General features: G+C 44.9%; 1 protein-coding gene across 8 annotated transcripts in view; it reads right to left on the reverse strand.

Annotated features, from left to right (window-relative positions):
• Positions 1–24,327, reverse strand: part of SCAF8 (SR-related CTD associated factor 8) — a 386,393-nt gene that overhangs the window by 231,194 nt on the left and 130,872 nt on the right. For all 8 annotated transcript variants that reach the window (XM_077289078.1, XM_077289081.1, XM_077289075.1 and 5 more), the window contains 2 exons: positions 4,391–4,455; positions 2,681–2,801 (listed from right to left, as the gene is read on the reverse strand). In XM_077289078.1, coding sequence (XP_077145193.1) covers positions 2,681–2,801; positions 4,391–4,455 — 186 coding nt within the window. The remainder of the gene's footprint in view (positions 1–2,680; positions 2,802–4,390; positions 4,456–24,327) is intronic.

Below are 24,327 nucleotides of genomic sequence, written 5' to 3' on the forward strand. Positions count from 1 at the left end.
CAACCATAACCCTAACCACACCCCTAACCCTAACACACCCCTAACCCTAATCCCAACCGTAAATGTAATCCAAACCCCAACCCTAACTTTATCCCCAACCCTAACCCTAACTTTAGCCCCATCCCTAACCCTAGCCCTAATGGGAAAATAGAAATAAATACATTTTTATTATTTTTCTCTAACTAAGGCGGTGATAAAGGGGGGTTTGATTTACTATTTATAGCGAGTTTTTATGTTTGGCAGCGGTCACACACTAAGACTCTTTTTATTGCAAAAAATAGTTTTTGCGTTACCACATTTTGAGAGCTATAATTTTTCCATATTTTGCTCCACAGTCATGTGAGCTCTTGTTTTTTGTGGGACGAGTTGACGTTTTTATTGGTACCATTTTTGGGCACATGACATTTTTTGATCGCTTTTTATTCTGATTTTTGTTGGACAGAATGAACAAAAACCATCAATTCATGAATTTCTATTGGGGGGGGGGGGCGTTTATACCGTTCCGCATATGGTAAAATTGATAAAGCAGTTTCATTCTTCGGGTCAGTACGATTACAGCGATACCTCATTTATATAAATTTTTTCATGTTTTGGCGCTTATACAATAAGAACTGTTTTATAGAAAAAATAATTATGTTTGCATCGCTTTATTCTGAGGGCTATAACTTTTTTATTTTTTCGCTGATGACGCTGTATGGCGGCTCGATTTTTGCAGCACAAGATGACGTTTTCAGCGATACCATGTTTATTTATGATTTAGTTTATTCACTGATGGAGTTAACTAGTGGGATAGTTTTATAGGTCGTTACGGATGCGGGATACTAAATATGTGTACTTTATTTTTTTTTATTTACATAAAGAAATTTATTTATTGGAACAATATTTTAATTTTTTTTCTTCATTTAGGAATTTTTTTTTTTTTTTACATGTGTTAATATTTTTTTTTACTTTATAACATTGCCCCAGGGGGGACATGACTATATAGTGTCAGATCGCTGATCTGACACTTTGCAAAGCACTGTGTCAGATCAGCGATCTGACAGGCAGTGCAGGAGGCTTGCCGGCACCTGCTCTCAGCAGGCGCTTGCAAGCCACTTCCCTGCAGGACCCGGAAGCCCCCCCGGGGCAATCTTGGATCCGGGGCCTGCAAGGAGGAGGACGGAGGAGACGCTCGGAAGAACGCAATCACATCGCGTTGTTCTGAGGGTCTCAGGGAAGCACGCAGGTGGCCCCCTCCCTGCGCGATGCTTCCCTATGCCGCCGGAACACTGCGATCATGTTTGATCGCAGTGTTTCAGGGGTTAATGTGCCGGGAGCTGTCCATGACCGATCCTGTCACATAGTGCCGGATTCCCCACTGTAAGGTCCACATGTTTGGAATTTCTGTGGCAATGATAGCCGCCTAATTTACAGGGTGCGTGCCTCCAGCAGCACGAGCTTGGCACAATTTATGGGCACTAAAAAGGCAGATTTTCAATTTTCACTCCGCAACATCCACTGATGCTTGTTTCTGCGAAACATCCAAGGAGTCAAATCATCACTACACTCGTAGATAAACTTCCAGAGGGGTGTAATTTCCAAAATGTGGTCACTTGAGGGTGAATTCTGCTCTTCTAGCACTTAGAGGCTCTGAATATGGAGTCCGCAAACTATTCTAGGAAAATAAAGATGAAGAAACAACCACAAGAAGGATTTCATGAACCAAGGAATCCTTTTATTTAGTATAACGGCGTTGACCTGACACTGTCTGTAGGTTACTGTGCACAATCCTGCTCACAGGTTCCCTTTAAGGGTGTAAAAATTAAGTCTAAAAATTGAAACATTTTCGCCAAAATTATGATATTTTCAAAATTAAACGCAAAAAATATTGACCTAAATTTACCACATGAAATACAATTTGTCACGAAAAACAATCTCAGAATCAGTGGGATCCATTGAAGCGTTCCAGAGTTATTACTACATAAAGTGACAGTGGTCAGAATTGGCAAAATCAGTCTGGTCTGGAATGTGAAAACAGGCTGGGGGTTGAAGAGGTTTAATGTGTTAAAGGATTAAAGGAGTATTCCCATCTCCAAGTTCCTATCCCAATATGTAGAAGGTGTAATAATATTAGCAAATACCTCCTATTAGAAATGTAGTATAGTTTTTCTGATTCGCTATGTCTCTTTCCTCATGTGCAGGTGTTGGAGGACCTTCAGTATCCATGGTTAGAACCATATTAGTTAGTAAGCAAATTGCAAGTGGTTGTAGCCATGGATACCCAAGATCATGCAATGCCTGCACATGAGGAAAGAATCATAGCCAGTCAGAAGCTGCGCTCATAAGTGACGCGGGACCGGAGCGGTGCCGAAAAACTATGAAAATGCCGGAGGGTGAGTATATGACCAGGGGCAGGGGACTTACATTTAAAGCGCCACTCCAGCTCTGAAATAATAAAAAAATGCTAGAGTGATGCTTTCAATTTACAGTAAAGACCAGACAATGGAGACATAACTAAACTGAACAAAATAACATTGATTAAGAAGCTGAAATGGGCTGATTTGCTCGGTTCATCTTTTTCATAAAAGTATTCTTTTCCCGTTGAGTTTTTATAACTGGAAGTTAGGAAACATTCATGGAAGACCACATTTTACATGTTTTTGTTTCTAGTGAATGTATTATAACTGTACAGACAATGTACCTTGGGAGTATGCTGCTGATGCTCCAAGAACTGATGACGTAGATGCTCTAGATTTTGCTGCTGTAAATGCTCCGCAAGCTGATGGAAAAGTGAATTGTTCATAGAATCTGGAACAAGGGGGCTGAAAAAGACAATAAATGTAGTCGGCTAGTCGAGAAGCAATATCTTGTAGTGTTAGGGCAAGCTAACAAGCAGAACATGAACAAAGGCTGCTCTAAATACAAGCTTACATCCTGCATCTCTAATGCTAGAAAGGTGAATCTGATGACAGATATATCCAGAAGGGAACTCATAAAAAATAGCTGTAAAACGCAGTTCCATAATATAAAGGAAAACATAATGTAATGCACAATGTAACTGATGGTCTTTAACCCTTTCACTACTAACAAATTACAACAACTACAATATACGGTCGTGGGCAAAAGTTTTGAGGCTGACACAAATTGTTTTTTTTTTTCAAAGTTTGCTTCTTCAGTTCTGACAAGTGTAAATTTACAATGTTTGCAGGAAATATTTGGTGGTCTGCTCATGTAGAAAAATACTTATAGCAGCTCTTGCGGAAGCACAAATATTATTCCTGGTCCTCCATGGTTACTGTGGGTCACATGTGAGCCCAGGGCTGTGGAGTTGGAGTCGTGGGTCCGTTGTCCATTCTGACGGAGTCCGAATAAAATGGATAGACTCCAAAATTTTCTAATAAATTGGGTACAGTTGTTCGGTGAAGTATGTGTTGTAAATGTTTCATAAGAATTTGGGAAAGTTATGAAATGCCCTATAAATGTCTGTTCTGTCCCTGATCTAAGGATCTAGGCTGTTATTTGAGAATCTGCAACACTTAATGTACATGCTCAGTAGTGACCGATGCTGTGGAGTCGGGAGTCAGGGAAACTGAGGAGTCAGAGGTTTGGCTTATCAACACCTAATTTTGCCATGAAATACTGGGTAAGCTTATTGACTCGAGTATAAGCCAGGTATGCATTGTCCCCTCATCCCTGTCCTGGTATGAATGGCGCCCCCTATCGCTGTCCTGGAATACGTGGCTCCCCTCGTCCTGACCTGGTATGCATGCTTCCCATTACAAAAAAAAACAAAAAAACATCCTACTCACCCTCCAAGTGTGATCTCGAAGCACCTCATTCTGGCACCAGCAGCTCTTCCTGTGCTGAGCGATCATGTGGCACCGCTTATTAAGGTAATGAATATTCCCTCCACACATATGGGAGTGGAGACGCATGCATATTCATTACCTTAGTGAGCGGTAACACGTGATCGCTCAGCACAGGAAGAGCTGCTGGATGCCGGAACCAACGAGATACTGCGAGGGCGCCGGGACCAACGAGGAGATGCTGCGAGGAAACGCTGGAGGGTGAGTAGGATGTCTTCTGGAAGCCGGAAATGTGCTGAAAAACTCGGCTTATACACGAGTATATACCGTATATCCGAATGGGAATTCGATGAAGTCAGAGATGGACACCCACCGAAAAACAACATATTAGGTTGTGTTATGTGTTACTCCGGAGACTTCACTGTGATCTGTGTACAACCAAGTGTCACCATGCAGCACCAGCCTACGTCATTTCAGTGATTTGTTTTAATAAAATCTGTTTTCTTTTTTAATTGTAAAGCCACATTTGTTGTTCTATTTTCAGATAACATTATAAATGTTTATGTATAAAAAGAAGAACATTTTATAATAGCAAAATTCCTTACATTTGTGATGCATCCTTTTTTGAGTCTTCATTCTCATCCCCAAAATCAAACCGATCCATAAGTTTCTGGCAATATAAAAATGCAAAGCAGAAGTGAGACTTCATAATCAAACATCTTATACAGGTTGTGAACAGCAAGACAGACTAAGCCTAAACAATGAATAGCTATATAGAAATATGTAAGTAAACCTGAGCATACAAGCTCATGAGTCCTCAGATTTATGAACCCTTTATAATTAAAGGGATATTCACATTTTCACAGATGGGTATTGTCTGATAATGCTAGCAAAAACAAGCACGTTCCAACATTCTGCTTATTAACCCCTAACCGAATTTAAAAGCACGAAGCAAGATGGCAGGCATGAAGAGTATTATTTTTTCAACGGCATTAACCCTAGTCAATGTCATAAACTGTGTGAAATGTAAAAAACTATATGTTAGATGCACCACTAAAGCGCTGCAAAAACGCATATCTGAACGTATGCTTGATGCACAGAACAAAACAACACGTAGCTTGTCTGGTGTCTCCTGACATTTTCTCAATAATCGTGATGGTGATCTCAGCACATTGAGGGTTGGTGACGTTAAGAAAATTCCTCCACCCAAAAGGGGAGGTGATAGATCATGTATCTTAAAACATAAGGAAGCATCATGGATCCGGAAATTAAATACTAGAATGCCAAATGGCATGAATATTAGAACGGATTTAATGTACATTTATTAAAATAATTAACTTGGTAAACATTAAATTCAAGATATAACTAATTAATATTTTTGTTAGTGAATGGTGATCTATTAATGTAATTTCCTGTAGAATTACTATTTAAACCAACACCCACTACTGGGATATCATATCATACTATGATTAAGAACGCACTAGTTCGAAATGTGGCAGTTTGTGCATATCCCAGGGAACTGTGGGGGGCTCATACTGTATATTGCAGGCTATGTGGGGGCAAATACTGTATAATGGAGGCTATGAGGGACACATGCTGTATTTAAGCGGCTATGCGGGGCATTCTCTGTATATCAGAGGCTATGTGGGGCACATGCTGTGTATAAGAGGATTTGTGGAGCACATTAAGCATATAAGATGTTACGGGAGGCACATGCTGTATATAAGAGGCTATGTGGGGCACATGCTATATATAAGAGGCTATGTGGGGTATATGCTGTATATAAGAGGCTATGTGGTGTACATGCTGTATGGCTATGTAGAGCACATGCTGTATATAAAAGGCTATGTGGGGCACATGATATATATCAGAGGCTAATGCTGTACATAGAAGGATATGTGGGGGCTCATACTGAATGTCGGAGGCTATGTGAGGGCTCATAGTATACATAGGGGGCTCAAATTGTGTATAGAGAGGCTATGTGGGGGCTCACAGTGTATATAGGAGGCTATGTTGGAGCTCATTTTGATAAGAGATTACGTGGTGGCTCATACTGTATACAAAGGGCTGTGTGTTGGCTCCTACGATACATAGGGGTTGTGTGTGTTGGCTCATACAGTATATAGAGGGCTGTGTGCAGGCTCATACGGTATATATGGTGATGTCAGCATATTTTATTCTGCTCAATATTAACTCCTTCATGACCTTGTGATTTTCCATTTTTGCACTTTGATTTTTTACTCAAGAGATTGGATTTGAACTTATTTGTAGGATACTGAGACGGAGGTATACGTAGTAATGTCTGAGAGTTGTCTCATAGACTCTTTTTCATAATATACGCTTGTAAGTAGAACTATATTTACCCCCTTGTCAGCCTGTCGCACCACCACATCCTTCCAATTTTTATTTTTTTCAAAGCGCATAATTCTCCCTCATTCAAATTGGATGGCATTTCTGGCTAAATTAGAGCTTCAGCATCACGTACTACTAGATCATGAAATAAATTAATGGCATTGCCAGATGCCATAGGTGGCATATAAGGGACTCTTCCCAGAAAATGTTTGGGCAAGTCATTCTCATTATTATCCCGTCGTGCTAATCCTGTATTGTTGATTCTCAATAATAATTCCACATCCTCTGCAACTACATTGCTGCTAGAATCATGTGTTCTGAAGCCTAAGTTCACACTAGGTGTTTTTTTCTGCAGCAAACCTGATCTCTTGACAGGAAAGAAGCAGGGTTTCCTTGATTTTTCTTGTGTTTTTTGCTGTGGTTTTGGGATGCTAGATTTGTCTCTTGTGCGTGAAGATAAAGTTTAGTGTTGAAAAAAAGTCCTATTCTATAGAATCAGGTTTTGCACAAAACACACAGCAAAATCTGATACCTGTGTTTTTGGTGCTTTTTTCACCACCTATTCATTAATTTCAATGGGTGAAAAACGCTGATAAAACGCTGAAAGAAGTGATATGCTGTATTGCATAAAAAAACATGCAAAGCACAAAATCGTGATGCCAAAAAACCTAGGTGTATGCATGAGATTTTTGAAATCTCACACACTTTTCTGGTACTGTAAAACAGCTGAAAATTTGCATGAAAAAACCTTGCAAAAAGGCCTAGCGTACACTTAGCCTACAGGTTCTACTTCATATGGGATTTCCCCAGGATAGGGTTCTAGACAACTTCCCGCAGTTACCGTATTTAAATAAATGGACCTTTCTAATAGCTTTAAAGAGATCTATTTTAAACTGGACTGAATCAAATTGGTCAGATACAGAAATTTAAACCCTAAATTTAAACAAGATAGATATAACTGTGTTTTTATAAAAAATATTTCTGTGACATTTTTTTTATTACAGTGAAGTTCAAAACTAGAGGCGTATCTTTCAATATAAGGTACTGCCCATCCACATCGAGCCGTAACTGGACCCGTTGAAGCGTTATATTCATGCGACACGGCTGTCAGACACTGTAGGACTCGCCCCCCCCCACATCTATGTTTTAACTTACTTCAATAAAGAAGTTTTTATGAGATCACGGAGTGCCATCGTTTCATTTGAATTTAACTGGTCAACAGCCGAGGGTGGAGCACCGCTCCACCTGCAGCTTTTAAAGTTGCGTGATTGCTGATAAAGTCAGCCACCAAGTGCAGGGAATGATGTGGGCTCAAAGAGACACGACCTTTAACCCCTTCGCGGCATGTGCCGTACTAGAACTGCTGCTTCATCTGCATGCTATAGAAGCGATCAGCCTGCAAAAAATGATTGTCACATAGTGGGACAAAGTGTAATAGTCAGAATAATGTAAAACAAATTTTTTTTAAACAATTGTAAAAATATTTAAAAAATAAATTAAAAAATCAATATTTATTCTATCACTAAATAAATATTTGAATGAAAAAAAATCTAAACAATAACAATACACATATTTGGTATTGCCGCGTCTGTAATGACCCGACTTATAAAACTGTCCCACTAGTTAAGCCCTTTAGTAAACACCATAAAAAAAGGCAAAAAACAGTGCTTTATCATCATACTGCTGAACAAAAAGTGGAGTAGCACACGATCAAAAAGACGAATATAAATAATCATGGTACCGCTGAAAACGTCATCTTGTCCCGCAAAAAAAAAAGCTGCCATACAGCTCCATCAGCGGAAAAATAAAAAAGTTATAGCTCTTAGAATAAAGGGATGCAAAAATAATTATTTTTTATATACAATTGTTTTTATTGTATAAAAGCGCCAAAACATAAAAAAATATATATAAATGAGGTACCGTATTTTTCTGACCATAAGACGCACTTTTTTTCCTCCAAATTTGGGAGGAAAGTGTGGGTGCCTCTTATGGTAGGGATGTAGCATGTGGGGAGAGGGGCAGCAGCGAGTGGGATCGCACTGTTATTCCACTTCAGGAGGCAGAAAAATGTCCCCGCTGCCAGGAATCAGTGCTGGGGAAACCATGTGGTCCCGATGATTAAGTGCAGTGAATATTCATTAGCTACTCCCCGCCCACCTATCAGCTGAGCGGTGAGCCGGGAGCAGCAAATGAATACTGCACTTAAGCCGGGACATACATGGTTTCCTCAGCGCTGATTCCTGCAGCAGCTGGGGAGATCCGTGTGTCCGGGGGAGGAGGAGGCAGCAGCAGCAGGGTCCTGGGGAGAGGAGATCGCTGCCTACCTTCCTGGGCTGGACGCTGAGTGCTGTGCAGTGTGCACAAGGAGGACCTGTGATGATGTCAGAAGTGGGCGGGCTGGAGCATCACATGGCAGCACAGAGCCCTCCCTCTTCTTGACATCATCACAGGTCCTTCAGATTCCAACACTAGAATCTGCAGGCTTCCATTACCTGTGCTGTGGAAAGGTAACAAGAGGGAGGGCTCTGTGTGTGCAGTCATGGGATACTTTTACCTCACCACAGGCTGGCTGCCACAATTAAGAGGTTAGTCTTTCCAAAACACAATAAAGCACTCTGCCACTCCTTTAGTGAACTATAACTCCCAGCATGTCATAGGATCTGCAGGACATGCTGGGAGTTAGAGTTCTCCCATGGGATTTTAAAGCAGCACTCCAGTGTTATTTTGCAGTGCTGGAGTGGTGCTTTCTTAAGTCCTGTGCCCCCATTCTTATACTCACCCTCCAGCATCTTCATATAGTACTTCACAGACACCACACTGGTCCCGCAGCTTCCAACATAATAACATACTATTATATATAATAACACCACATATAATAGTATGTTATTAAATATTTTACCACATTTTTTTGCTTCAAATATTTTTTTCCCTATTCTCCACCTCTAAAACCTGGGTGCGTCTTATAGTCCGGTGCGTCTTATAGTCCGAAAAATACGGTATATGTAATCGTACTGACCCGAAGAATAAAACTGCCTTATCAATTTTACCACATATGGATGGTATAAACGCCCCCACCCACCCGGAAAAAAAAAAAATTGCTGTCTTTTGCCTCAAAAGCCATCTTTAGTGTGTGACAGCAGCCAAACATAAAAACAAGCTATAACGCCTCTGTTACACGTCCTGATATTTCCGGTACCTGAGATGTCAGTATTCATGTGTGTAATACTTGGGGCACACGTGTGGCATGCGTGTGCCACATCAGTACCACACGGAAGGGCTCCAGAGAAGAAGCGTTACAGTAAGCGCTGTTCCCCGGGGCTGAACACGGCTCTCATCATTCTCCCCTGCTCTGCTGGCGATCGGCACGAGCAGGGGAGAATGATCAGAGTTACATTTAAGTAATAAAAGAGACAGCAGGTGGCGGCTGATGGGACTATTACTCACATCAGCCTATCCCTGCTGCTAATAACAGTGACACACCAGGAGCAGCGGATGGGAGTATTCATCTGCCGCTCCTGGGCTGTAAATAAATACGGTAATTTAAAAAAAAAAAAAAAAACGGCGTGGGTCCCCCCCTATTTTTGATAACCAGCCACACAAAACTCACAGCTGGGAGCTGAAACGCTCAGCTGTTAGCTTCAGTAAGGTTGGATATCAAGAATACAGGGGTCCCCATGCCATATTTTTTAACCCCTTCCCGACCCATGACGCCACGTAGGCGTCATGAAAACCCGTGCCAATCCGACCCATGACGCCTATGTGGCGTCATGGAATGATCGCGTCCCTGCAGATCGGGTGAAGGGGTTAACTCCTATTTTACCCGATCTGCAGGGAGAGGGGGAGTGGTGCTTCAGCCCAGGGGGGGTGGCTTCACCCCCCCGTGGCTACGATCGCTCTGATTGGCTGTTGAAAGTGAAACTGCCAATCAGAGCGATTTGTAATATTTCACCTAAAAAACTGGTGAAATATTACAATCCAGCCATGGCCGATGCTGCAATATCATCGGCCATGGCTGGAAAACCTGAAGTCACCCCCCCCCACACCCACCGATCGCCCCCCCAGTCCTCCGTTAGTCCTCCGGTCCCCTCCGTCCGCCTGCCGGCTCCCCCATCCTGCTGTCCGCTCCCCCCTGTGGTCCGATCACCCCCCCTGTGCTCCAATCACCCCCCCTGTGCTCCAATCACCCCCCCTGTGCTCCAATCACCCCCCCTGTGCTCCAATCCACCCCCCCACCACCCCTTCATACTTACCGATCCTCCCGGTGTCCGTACACCTCCTCGCTGGGCGCCGCCATCTTCCAAAATGGCGGGCGCATGCTCAGTACGCCCGCCGAATCTGCCAGCCGGCAGATTCCTTACAAGTACATTTTGATCGCTGTGGTAGGTTCTATCACAGCGATCAAAATAAAAAAATAATAAATAACCCCCCCCCCCCCTTTAACACCCCCATAGGTAGGGACAATAATAAAATAAAGAAAATATTTTTTTTTCTTTTTCCACTAGGGTTAGGGTTAGAACTAGGGGTAGGGGTAGGGTTAGGGGTAGGGTTAGGGGTAGGGTTAGGGGTACGGGTAGGGTTAGGGTTATGGCATGTGCACACAGAGCGGATCGGCAGCGGATCGGCCGCGGATCCGCAGCGGATCGGCCGCGGATCCGCAGCGGATCGGCAGCGGATCGGCGGCGGATCCGCAGCGGATCGGCGGCGGATCCGCAGCGGATTGGCAGCGGATTGGCCGCGGATCCGCAGCGGATTGGACGCTGCGAATTCGAAGCAGTTTTCCATCAGGTTTACAGTACCATGTACACCTAAGGAAAACCAAATCCGCTGTGCCCATGGTGCGGAAAATTCCGTGCAGAAACGCTGCGTTGTATTTTCCGCAGCATGTCAATTCTTTGTGCGGATTCCGCAGCGTTTTACACCTGTTCCTCAATAGGAATCCGCAGGTGAAATCCGCACAAAAAAACACTGGTAATCTGCTGTAAATCCGCAGGTAAAACGCAGTGCCTTTTACCTGCAGATTTTTCAAAAATCGTGCGGAAAAATCTCACACGAATCCGCAACGTGGGCACATAGCCTTAGGGTTAGGGTTGGAATTAGAGTTAGGGTTGGAATTAGGGCTAGGATTTGAAATAGGGTTAAGATTAGGCTTGTGGTTAGGGTTACGGATAGGGTTAGGGGTGTGTTGGGGTTACAGTTGTGGTTAGGGTTGGGATTAGGGTTACGGTTGGGATTAGGGTTAGGATTAGGGCTGGAATTAGGGTTACGGTGTGTTGCGGTTAGGGTTGTGGTTAGGGGTTTGTTGGGGTTAGGGTTGTGATTAGGGTTATGGCTACAGTTGGGATTAGGATTAGGGGTGTGTTGGGGTTAGTATTGAAGTTAGAATTGAGGGGTTTCCACTGTTTAGGCACATCAGGGGTCTCCAAACGCAACATGGCGCCACCATTGATTCCAGCCAATCTTGCGTTCAAAAAGTCAAATGGTGCTCCCGCCCTTCCAAGCCCCGACGTGCGCCCAAACAGTGGTTTACCCCCACATTTGGGGTACCAGCGTACTCAGGACAAACTGGGCAACAACTGTTGGGGTCCAATTTCTCCTGTTACCCTTGCAAAAATAAAAAATTACTTGCTAAAACATAATTTTTGAGGAAAGAACAATTATTTTTTATTTTCACGGCTCTGCGTTATAAACTTCTGTGAAGCACTTGGGGGTTGAAAGTGCTCACCACACATCTAGATAAGTTCCTTCGGGGGTCTAGTTTCCAAAATGGGGTCACTTGTGGGGTGTTTCTACTGTTTAGGCACATCAGGGGCTCTGCAAATGCAATGTGACGCCCGCAGACCATTCCATCAAAGTCTGCATTTCAAATGTCACTACTTCCCTTCCGAGCCCTGACGTGTGCCCAAACAGTGGTTTACCCCCACATATGGGGTATCAGCGTACTCACAACAAACTGGGCAACAAATATTGGGGTCCAAATTCTCCTGTTAGCCTTGTGAAAATAAAAAATTGCTTGCTAAAACATCTTTTTTGAGGAAAGAAAAATGATTTTTTATTTTCACGGCTCTGCGTTGTAAACTTCTGTGAAGCACTTGGGGGTTCAACGTGCTCACCACACATCTAGATAAGTTCCCTTGGGGGTCTAGTTTCCAAAATGGAGTCACTTGTGGGGAGTTCCTACTGTTTAGGCACATCAAGGGCTCTGCAAACGCAACCTGATGCCCGCAGAGCATTCCATCAAAGTCTGCATTTCAAAACGTCACTACTTCCCTTCCGAACCCCGACGTGTGCCAAAACAGTGGTTTACCCCCACATATGGGGTATCAGCGTACTCAGGAGAAACTGGACAACAACTTTTGGGGTCCAATTTCTCCTGTTACTCTTGCAAAAATAAAAAAATTCTGGGCTAAAAAAATATTTTTGAGGAAAGGAAACACATTTTTTATTTTCACGGCTCTGCGTTATAAACTTCTGTGAAGCACTTGGGGGTTCAAAGTGCTCACTACACATCTAGATAAGTTCCCTTGGGGAACTTGGGGGTCTAGTTTCCAAAATGGAGTCAATTGTGGGGAGTTCCTACTGTTTAGGCACATCAGGGGCTCTGCAAACCCAACCTGACGCCCGCAGAGCATTCCATCAAAGTCTGCATTTCAAAACGTCACTACTTCCCTTCCGAACCCCGACGTGTGCCAAAACAGTGGTTTACCCCCACATATGGGGTATCAGCGTACTCAGGAGAAACTGGACAACAACTTTTGGGGTCCAATTTCTCCTGTTACCCTTGGGAAAATAAAAAATTGTGGGCTAAAAAATCATTTTTGAGAAAAGAAAAATTATTTTTTATTTTCATGGCTCTGCGTTATAAACTTCTGTGAAGCACTTGGGGGTTCAAAGTGCTCACCACACATCTAGATTAGTTCCTTGGGAGGTCTAGTTTCCAAAATGGGGTCACTTGTAGGGGAGCTCCAATGTTTAGGCACACAGGGGCTCTCCAAACGCGACATGGTGTCCGCTAACGATTGGAGCTAATTTTCCATTCAAAAAGTCAAATGGCACGCCTCCCCTTCCGAGCCTTGCCGTGCACCCAAACAGTGGTTTACCCCCACATATGAGGTAGCGGCATACTCAGGAGAAATTGCCCAACAAATTTTAGGATCCATTTTATCCTGTTGCCCATGTGAAAATGAAAGAATTGAGGCTAAAAGAAATTTTGTGTGAAAAAAAAGTACTTTTTCATTTTTGCGGATCAATTTGTGAAGCACCTGGGGGTTTAAAGTGCTCACTATGCCTCTAGATGAGTTCCTTGGGGGGTCTAGTTTCCAAAATGGGGTCACTTGTGGAGGAGCTCCAATGTTTAGGCACACAGGGGCTTTCCAAACGCGACATGGTGTCCGCTAACGATGGAGATAATTTTTCACTCAAAAAGTCAAATGGCGCTCCTTCCCTTCCGAGCCTTACCATGTGCCCAAACAGTGGTTTACCCCCACATGTGAGGTATCGGTGTACTCAGGAGAAATTGCCCAACAAATTTTAGGATCCATTTTATCCTGTTGCCCATGTGAAACTGAAAAAATTGAGGCTAAAATAATTTTTTTGTGAAAAAAAAAAAGTACTTTTTCATTTTTACGGATCAATTTGTGAAGCACCTGGGGGTTTAAAGTGCTCACTATGCTTCTAGATAAGTTCCTTGGGGGGTCTAGTTTCCAAAATGGGGTCACTTGTGGGGGAGCTCCAATGTTTAGGCACACGGGGGCTCTCCAAACGCGACATGGTGTCCGCTAAAGATTGGAGCCAATTTTTCATTGAAAAAGTCATATGGCGCTCCTTCCCTTCCGAGCCCTGCCGTGCGCCCAAACAGTGGTTTACCCCCACATATGAGGTATCAGCGTACTCAGGACAAATTGGACAACAACGTTCGTGGTCCAGTTTCTCCTTTTACCCTTGGGAAAATAAAAAAATTGTTGCTAAAAGATCATTTTTGTGACTAAAAAGTTAAATGTTCATTTTTTACTTCCATGTTGCTTCTGCTGCTGTGAAACACCTGAAGGGTTAATAAACTTCTTGAATGTGGTTTTGAGCACCTTGAGGGGTGCAGTTTTTAGAATGGTGTCACTTTTGGGTATTTTCAGCCATATAGAACCCTCAAAATGACTTCAAATGTGAGGTTGATCCCTAAAAAAAATGGTTTTGTAAATTTTGTTGTAAAAATGAGAAATCACTGGTCAAATTTTAACCCTTATAACTTCCTAGCAAAAAAAAAAAAATTGCTTCCAAAATTGTGCTGATGTAAAGTAGACATGTGGGAAACGTTATTTATTAACTATCTTGTGTCACATAACTCTCTGGTTTAACAGAATAAAAATTCAAAATGTGAAAATTGCGAAATTTTCAAAATTTTTGCCAAATTTCCGTTTTTTTCACAAATAAACTCAGAAATTATCGACCTAAATTTACCACTAACATGAAGCCCAATATGTCACGAAAAAACAATCTCAGAATCGCTAGGATCCGTTGAAGCGTTCCTGAGTTATTACCTCATAAAGGGACACTGGTCAGAATTGCAAAAAACGGCAAGGTCATTAAGGCCAAAATAGGCTGGGTCATGAAGGGGTTAATTATTTAAATAAATAACTAAAAAAAAAAAAAAACCCGGTGTGGGGTCTCCCCCATTTTTGACAACCAGCCTTGCTAAAGCTCATAGCTGGGGGGCTGGTATTCTCAGGCTGGTGAGGGGCCATGGATATTGACCCACCCCAGCCTAAAAATAGCAGCCCACAACTGCCCAGAAAAGGCACATCTGTTAGATGCGCCAATTCTGGTGCTTTGCCCGCCTCTTCCCACTTGCCCTGTAGAGGTGGCAAGTGGGGTTGATGTCACTGGTGAAATCAAGCCCACGGTTAAGTAATGGAGAAGAGTCTATAAGACAAGTATCCATTACTAATCCTATAGTTGTAATGTTAAATAGACACAGCCAAAATAAATTTTATTTGAAAAAAAAATGACAGAGACTCTTTTTATTATTCTTAATTAAACCATACTTACTGCAACCCATAATCCAAGCGAAGCTCTCGATCTCCTGTAATAAAAGTAAAATTAAAAAGCAACAATATACCCATACCTGTCCGTCGTTCTGTCCCACGCCGTAATCCATATTTGGGGGATATACAGTTTTCAACCTGGACGGGGTGCTAAGATGCGACCGTCCCGGACGAACACCATTGGTGAATGAGCTGCTTGGGAGCTGGGGGTGACGTCACGTTGCCAGAGGTAACCTCTGACCTGGTAGCCTGGTGACGTCACCCTCAGTCACTGAAGTTCCGCTCCCAAGCAGCTCATTCACTCAACAACATCCACTGCTGCCTGTTTCTGGAAAACACCCATGAAGTCAAAATTGTCAGTACATCTGTAGATTATAACCCTTTGGGAATTTATTTCCAAAATGGGGTCACTTGAGGGGGATTCTGCTTTTCTAGCACTTAGGGACTCTTTGTATGGAATCCACAAACTAGTCTAGGACCAGTTCCAGGAGGCAAATAGCGCGCTGTCCCTCACGAGTCATTCCGTATGGCAAAGTAGTACTGTACAGCCACATATTGGGTATTTCTACATTCAGCAGAAATTGTGGGACAAATTCTGGTGCCATTCTTACCCATTTCCTAGTTTGAACTTGTAAAACTTGTGGCTAACACACAATCTCGGTGGTAAAAATGTACATTATTTTGTCTTCACTGCCCAATGGTATAAAAGTTTGTGACACACCTGTGGTGTCAATAGAATCACTGCAACCCTAGATGAATTCATTGAGAAGTTTAATTGGGGTCACTTATGGGGGAGTTCTGCTGTTCTGACATCTCAAGGGCTCGGTAAATGTAACATGGCACCCTCAAACAAGTGCAGCAAAATCTGCACTGTAATATGGCGCTACTTCTCTTCTGAGCTTTGCACTGTGCCTCAAAAGTAGTTTTTGACCACATATGGGGTATCCGTGAACTCATGAGAAATTGCACAACAAACTTTGGGGTCCATTTTCTCCTTTTGACTTTGTGAAAATAAAAAATTTGGAGCTAAAAAGATTTATTTGGAAAATGTGATTTTTTTTTATTTCCACGGCTCTATCTTATAAACTTTTGTGAAGCACCTGGGGGTTCAAGGTGCTCAGTACACATCTAGATAAGTTCCATAAGGGGTCTAGTTCCCAAAATGTTGTCACTTGTTGGGGGTTTCCTCTGTTTAGACATATCAGGGGCTCTCCAAACGCGACATAGCAACCACTAATTATTCCAGAATATTTTACATTTAAAAAGTGAAATGGCGCTCCTTCTCTTCCGACCCATGCTGTGTGCCCAAACAGTAGATTTACCGCACATATGGGGTATTGGCAAGCTCAGAAGAAATTGTGCAACAAAATGTGTGGTCCATTTTCTCCTGTCTAAAGGAAAATTTTTGTGAAAGAAAAGTGAATGTTTATTTTTTCCTTCCACATTCCAAAAATTCTTGTGAAGCACCTGAAGGGTTAATAACCTTTTTGAATGTGGTTTTGAGTACCTTGAGGGGCACAGTTTTTAAAATGGTGTCATTTTTGCGTATTTTCTGTCATATAGGCCCTCAGTCACTTTAAGTGTGAGGTGGTCCCTAAAAAAATGGTTTTGCAAATGTTGTTGTAAAAACAGGGATTTTTGTGTACTCACCGTAAAATCCTTTTCTCCTAGACACTCATTGGGGGACACAGGACCATGGGTATATGCTGCTGCCGCTAGGAGGCTGACACTAAGTGAATACGAAAAAAGGTTAGCTCCTCCTCCTGTAGAATATACCCTCATGCTGGCTCCACAAGAACCAGTTCCGTGCAAAAGCAGCAGGAGAAAATAATATTTAATACAAGGTACAACATGTGTAAAAAGAGATCCAAAATGTCAACCAGAGCCATCAGGCCAAAGGGTGGGAGCTGTGTCCCCCAATGAGTGTCTAGGAGAAAAGGATTTTACGGTGAGTACACAAAAATCCCTGTTTCTCCTTCACCTCATTGGGGGACACAGGATGTCCAAAAGCAGTCCCCTGGGTGGGAAAATTGATCCAACGGAATAAGCCCCAAATATCAACTGTTTACAGGTGTGCTACCGCCGCCTGCAGATTTTTCTGCCCAGACTTGCCTCAGCTGAGGCCTGAGTGTGGACATTGTAATGTTTTGAAAATGTATGTAGACTAGACCAGGTTGCAGCCTTGCAGACCTGTTCTGCCGATGCCTGGTGCTGAAGAACCCAAGAGGCGCCCACAGAACGCGTGGAGTGCGCTCTGATCCCTGCTGGAATAGGCTTGTCTCTGATGCGGTAGGATTCCTGAATCGCTGACCGAATCCACCTGGCTATCGTTGACTTTGAAGCCGCACATCCCTTCTTGTGGCCTTCAGGGAGTACGAACAGCGCATCTGTCTGGCGGAAAGGTGCTGTCCTTGACACATACCTGAGAGCTCTCACTAGATCCAAAGTATGAAGGCCCTTTTCCACCCGATGTACTGGCGCCGGACAAAATGAGGGCAAGACAATGTCCTTGCTAATGTGGAAGGAGGAAACGACCTTTGAGAGAAATGGAGGGGCTGGCCTCAGAACCACCGTGTCCTGGTGAAAACTCAGATACGGAGCTCGGCAGGAAAAAGCAGCCAACTCTGAAACCCGTCTAATAGACGTTATCGAGACAAGAAAAACTACCTTCTATGAAAGGTAAGTTAACAAGACATCCTGTAGTGGTTCGAAGGGGGATTCCTGTAGAACACCTAGGACCAGGTTAAGGTCCCAGCTGCCCAGGGGCGCTCTATAGGGCGGTACCACGTGGGAGACCCCCTGAATGAAAGTGTTCACCTGCAGATTGGAAGCAATTCTGCGCTGAAAAAGAACGGACAAGGCTGAGATCTGTCCCTTGAGGGAACTTGGTGCTAGACCAGAGTCCAGGCCAGCCTCAAGAAACTCCAAAATGTTAGGAATGGAAAAAATGAGTGGGGAATGGTCGTGGTCTCTGCACCATGTAAAAAAGACTTTTCCAGGTGCGGTGATAGATACGTGCTGAAGCGGGCTTTCGAGCGCTAATCATCGTGGTAACTAAGTCCTGGGAGAACCCAGCACGAGTCAGGATCTAGTATTCAACGGACAAGCCGTTAAACACAGAGTCCCTGAGTTCGGGTGGTAGATCGGACCCCGGCAAAGTGGATCCGGACGATCCGGCAGCCGGAAGGGGACATCAGCAACTAGTTGCATTAGCTCTGCGTACCATGCCCGACGAGGCCAATCCGGGGCGACCAGGATTACTGGGACCCCTTCTGCTTTGACCTTCCGGATGATTTTCGGAAGCAGCGGCAGCGGGGGAAACACGTACGGTAGCCAGAACTGATCCCACGGAAGGACCAAGGCGACCATGCCAATGGCCTTTAGGTCTCAGGATCGAGTGACGAACTCGGGGACCTTGGCGTTCAACCTGGAGGCCATCAGATCCACATCCAGGGTTCCCAAGCATTGACAAATCTGCTGAAAAGCCTCTGGATGGAGAGACCATTCCTCCGATGCGATACCCTGTCGGCTGAAAAAATCCGCTGCCCAGTTCGCTACGCCTGGTATGTGAACTGTTGAGATCACTGAGCAGTTTTTCTCTGCCCAGCGAAGAATGGGTTCTACTTCGCGCATGGTTGCTCTGCTGCGGGTGCCCCCTTGGCGATTTATATAAGCCACGGCCGTGGCATTGTCCGACAGAATACGGTCTGTGTGCCCCGTCAGAAGATGATGGAAGTGTCGCAAAGCCCTCTGAATTGCCCGTATTTCTAGGAGATAGGAAAGCGTGACTCCCGAGGCGACCAACGCCCGAGCCGTGTGGTGATGGAAAACAGCTCCCCAGCCGAGGAGACTGGTGTCGGTAGTGACCACCAGCCAATGGTCTGAGTGCCTGCCTGACCTGAGTGGATGGACAGACGGCATGGGCGGTCGAGAAAAAACGGACTCTTGCTCCAGGTTGCCAACAGCGCATGCTGCAAAGGGCGGAGATGAAACTGGGCAAACGGAACAGCTTCCATTGACGCCACCATTTTTCCTAGGACTCTCATGCCAAAACAAATTAAATGAGGAATAGGCCGACGAAGTGCCTGGACTCCCAGACGAATGGCTAGGACCTTGTCTCGAGGGAGAGTCACCAACCCTTGGGAGGTGTCCAAGATCATTCCTAAGAAGGAAATTTTCAGAGCTGGAACAGGAGAAGACTTCTGCAAATTTATGAGCCCCCCAGACGAGACAGTGTATCCAAAGTGATGTGTATCCTCGCAGTCCTGAAAAGACGGTCCCTTGATCAGGAGGTCATCTAAGTATGGCAAGACGACCAGGCCCCGAGAATGCAGAATGGACATGACGGCCGCCATAACCTTTGTGAACACCCTGGGGGTGGTGGCTAGCCCGAAGGGCAGGTGGGCAAGCTGAAAGTGTAGCCCACGGACAGCGAAATGCAGGAACCTTTGATGAGAGGAAAAAAGGGGAATATGAACATAGGCGTCTTGAATGTAGATAGACCCCAAGAATGCTCCCCTTTCCATTGCAGAAAGGACGGAATGCAGGGACTCCATCCGGAAACATCTGACCTTTACGAACCTGTTTAGGAGCTTTAGGTCCAAAATGGGCCTTACAATTCCGTCCTTTTTTGGAACCACGAACAGGTTTGAGTAGAACCCCTGGAATCTTTTGTTTTCCGGCACAGGAATGATAACCCCATTGTGCCGGAGGGACTCGATGGCCTGAAAAAAGGACTGGGTGTTTGCCTCTGCCTTGGGGGTACGGGAATGAAAAAAACGATTTGGGGTAAGGGAGCAAAATTCTATTCTGTATCCAGAGGACACCAGATCGACGGAGAGCCAGACTTCGCGAAAATAGAGCAGACGACCGCCTACTTTGTCGGTGTCGACCGGAAAGGGCCTCGAGTCACTTGGTTGAAAAACTGTGGGTCCTGAATCCCTTAGATTTGGACTGGTTGGGATAATTTTTCCACAATGGGTTGGTTTTGTAAGAGACTTGACGATCTCTGTCCCCCTGGGCGGGGCGGCCCAGGGCAGAGGGATTGGTTGAGCTGGCCCAGGCAGGGCTGCGAAAGGCCGAAAACGAGTCTGTGGCTGGCGATGAAAAGGTCGCCTAACCTTCTGTTGGGGAAGGAAGTTAGTTTTTCTGCCTGTGGAGTCTGAGATAAGCTGGTCTAGCTTCTCACCGAATAGCCGGCTGCTTTGATGGGGCAGAGAAGGGACTTTTTTTTATGTAGAGTCTGCTCGCCATGTCCTGAGCCACAGAGCTCTCCTAATAGAAATAGCGTTTGCGGCCGCAAGTGCCGTGCAGTTAGCCTCATCCAGGGATGCGTTAATCAAACAATATCCAGCCAAGGATATCTGGTTAGCAAGATCAGCGACCTCTGGTGGGAGGTCAGTTCCCTGCAGGGCTCTGTTTAGAGAGTCTGTCCAGGATACCATGGCTTTAGCCACCCATGTTGCAGCAAAGGAGGGGGAGAGAGCTAAGTCCGACGCCGCAAATACCGAGCGAGCAAGGCTCTCTATCAGGCGGTCTGTGGGATCCTTGATGGAGGATCCGTTAAGTAATGACAGCAGGGTTTTGGAGGCCAAACGTGATACAGGCGGATCCACTGGGGGGGAATTCCGCCCATTTTTTTGTGAAGATGCAAAGCAAAAGGGTAAGCGCCTTCTGGCCTGTAAACCACTTGTCTGGCTGCTCCCTATGCCGCTGCACTATGTCCTCGAACTCAGGGTGACCACCAAACGTCCTATGGGGGCGTTTGGCCCGTTTAAACGACACCTTGTGGCCTGTAGTAAGCGTAGGTTCCTCATCAATCTCCAGGGTTTGATTGACGGCCTCAATGAGATTATCGACTGTCTCCTGAGAACTATGTGCATCTAGACTAAAAAGCCCATCAGAATCAAAGTCTGAATTTTGCTCACTGCCAACCTCTAGTGAGGGGGAGCGAGAGACGGATCTCATAGGTGCCGAGGCGCCAGAAGGTCCAGGAGATGCAGTATGGGATCATTTTCTGGCAGCCGGTGTATGCTTTGAGAGCGGCCTCTGCAAGCCGACGAATCCTGTGGGACGCAGGATCTCTTTGAACCAGGTGAGCTGTTCCTACCCCTGCAGGCGGCCTGAAGGGACTCAATTGCTTTAGCCAGAGATGCCATGGACTGTGACAGACGCGAGACCCATTAAGGCCAGGTACACTGGGATCAGTCGCAGCGGAGGGCTCCTGAGCGCGTTCGGGATTGCAGGCTTCGCATAATTGTTTATTTTGCACTTGCAGGAAAGCAGTGTGACAGGAGGTACATGAAGCGAATAATACCGCATGGGCCTTGTTGGTCCTTCTAGACATGCTGTACCCCTGGCTATTATGGGCTTTATACTGCTGGGAGGAGGCTATAGCCTGAGAAATAAGTGTCAGATATAGGACTGCAGCACTTACCCCAGGTACTGTGCCCGTGAATGTCCTAGATCGAAAGTGATCTGCGGCTTGTCGGTGGTGCCCCTGTGTCCTGGATCTGTGCAGATTCAAAGAGAGGCGCCTCCCTGAGAAGCGCCGCAGGGAGGATGGACCCGCCAGATATACGAGAGCTTGGGGGCGGGTCCGCCGGAAGAACGAGCGCTAGGGGGCGGAGCCACTGACCTGCGACCTAATAGAGGCCGAAGGCGGGCAGTAAATTTTACAATGTCGGCGCAAAGCGCGCTTGCATGCGAAGCCCTGGATAGGAACACTGCAAGAGCCCTCCCAGCCCCCTTTCTTTGTATACTCATGCATGAAGATCCAGGTCAGAGGGGAGAAGGGGGGGGGGGGGACTGTAATATGGACGGTGTGGGCACCCTCAATCCATCTTCCCTTGTAAGGGATGAGGAGAGGGACCGTCCGCCTCCTTCCATCACCGCAGTAAACAACATGGGTGATGCAGTGGGGGCCGCACGGACCAAATATGTGCCTCTGTGCAGCCTAGAGTTTTATTACCTTAGGGTGGACAGGGCTGTGTCCGGCAAAAAAATGTTCCACGTCGTTCCATACACCCATGGTCCTGTGTCCCCCAATGAGGTGAAGGAGAAATGAGAAATCGCTGGTCAACTTTTAACCCTTATAACTTCTTAACAAAAATAAAAACTATGTTCCAAAATTGTGGTGCTGTAAAGTAGACATGTGGGAAAAGGTATAAGCCGCGAATTTTGGCTCATTTTTTTAGGCTGAAATTGCCCCTCTTGGCTTATACTCGAGTCATACCCAGGGGTCGGCAGGGGAGGGGGAGCTACAGCTGTGTAATAATACTCACCTGCTCCTGGCGCGGTCCCTGCACGTCCCTGGTTCCCCAGCACCGAAGCTTCTTCCTGTAGTGAGCGGTCACATAGTACCGCTCATTACAGCAATGAATATGGACCCGACTCCACTCCCATAAGGGTGGTGCCGCATTTTCATTACAGTAATGAGCGGTACCATGTGACCTCTCACTACAGGAAGAAGCTGCCGGCGCCGGGGAACAGACGTGAAGGGACAGCGCCAGGAGGTGAGTATGACGGGGGCAGTGCACGATATTCACCTGCTCCCCGTTCCACCATCGGCGCCGCTGCGTCTTCCCCGTCCTCTGCAGTGACGCTCAGGTCAGAGGGCACGATGACGCGATTAGTGCACGCCGCCCTCTGCCTGAACAGTCAGTGCAGAGGACGGGGAAGACAGCGGCGGTCGGTGCTGGAATGGGGAGCAGGTGAATATAGCAAGTGCCGGAGGCCTGAGAGGTGAGTATGTAATTTTTTATTTTTTTAATCGCAGCAACAGCATATGGTGCAAATATCTGTATGGAGCATCTTATGGGGCCATGTGCAGCATTATATGGGGCAAATATCTGTATGGAGCATCTTATGGGGCCATGTGCAGCATTACATGGGGGCAAATATCTGTATGGGGCCATGTGCAGCATTATATGGGGCAAATATCTGTATGGGGCCATGTGCAGCATTATATGGGGCAAATCTCTGTATGGGGCCATGTGCAGCATTATATGGGGCAAATATCTGTATGGGGCCATGTGCAGCATTATATGGGGCAAATATCTGTATGGGGCCATGTGCAGCATTATATAGGGCAAATATCTGTATGGAGCATCTTATGGGGCCATGTGCAGCATTATATGGGGCAAATATCTGTATGGGGCCATGTGCAGCATTATATGGGGCAACTATCTCTATGGAGCATCTTATGGGGCCATGTGCAGCATTATCTTATGGGGCCATAATCCGCATTTGTGGAGCATTATACGGGGCAAATGTGTCTATGGAGCATCTTATGGGTCCATAATCAGCATTTCTGCAGCATTGTATGGGGCAAATGTCTATATGGAGCATCTTATGGGGTCATAATCAACATTTGTGCAGCATTATATGGGGCATATTTTAATATGGAGCATCTTATGGAGTCCATCATAAACTGTTTGGAGCATTATATGGGGCGTATTTTGTATGGAGCATCTTATGGGGCCATCATGAACTGTATGGAGCATTATATGGGGCTCCTGATTCAATATGGATATTTAAAAACACTTAAACTACTGATGTCTCAATTAATTTTACTTTTATTGGTATCTATTTTTATTTTTTAAAATTTACCAGTAGCTGCTGCATTTTGCACCCTAGGCTTATACTCGAGTCATTAAGTTTTCCCAGTTTTTTGTGGCAAGATTAGGGAGGTCGGCTTATACTCGAGTCAGCTTATACTCGAGTATATACGGTAACTATTTTGTGCGATATAACTCTCTGATTTAAGGGCATAAAAATTAAAAAGTTTGAAAATTGAAAAATTTTTAGGCCAAATTTCAATTTTTTTCCAAAAATAAATGCAAGTCTTATCAAAGAAATTCATCATATCATCTATCATAAAGTACAATATGTCACAAGAAAACAGTCTCCAAATCACCAGAATCCTTTGAAGCATTCCATAGTTTTGATCTCCTAAAGTGACAGTGGTCAGAATTGTAAAAATTGGCCTGGGCATTAAGGTGAAAACAAGCTTCGTCTCAAAGGGGTAAATGTAAATATACGTCAAAGATCGTGAAGGGGTTAAGTGATGCACTTAATAACAAATATTTTATGGTGTGCTCCAGGATCAAGTGCCTAATTAAAATGGGTCTAAAATAGCCATTCCGTGTATACCA

This window comes from Ranitomeya variabilis, chromosome 2, assembly GCF_051348905.1.
Source record: "Ranitomeya variabilis isolate aRanVar5 chromosome 2, aRanVar5.hap1, whole genome shotgun sequence".
In the NCBI taxonomy this organism is placed as follows: Eukaryota; Metazoa; Chordata; class Amphibia; order Anura; family Dendrobatidae; genus Ranitomeya; species Ranitomeya variabilis.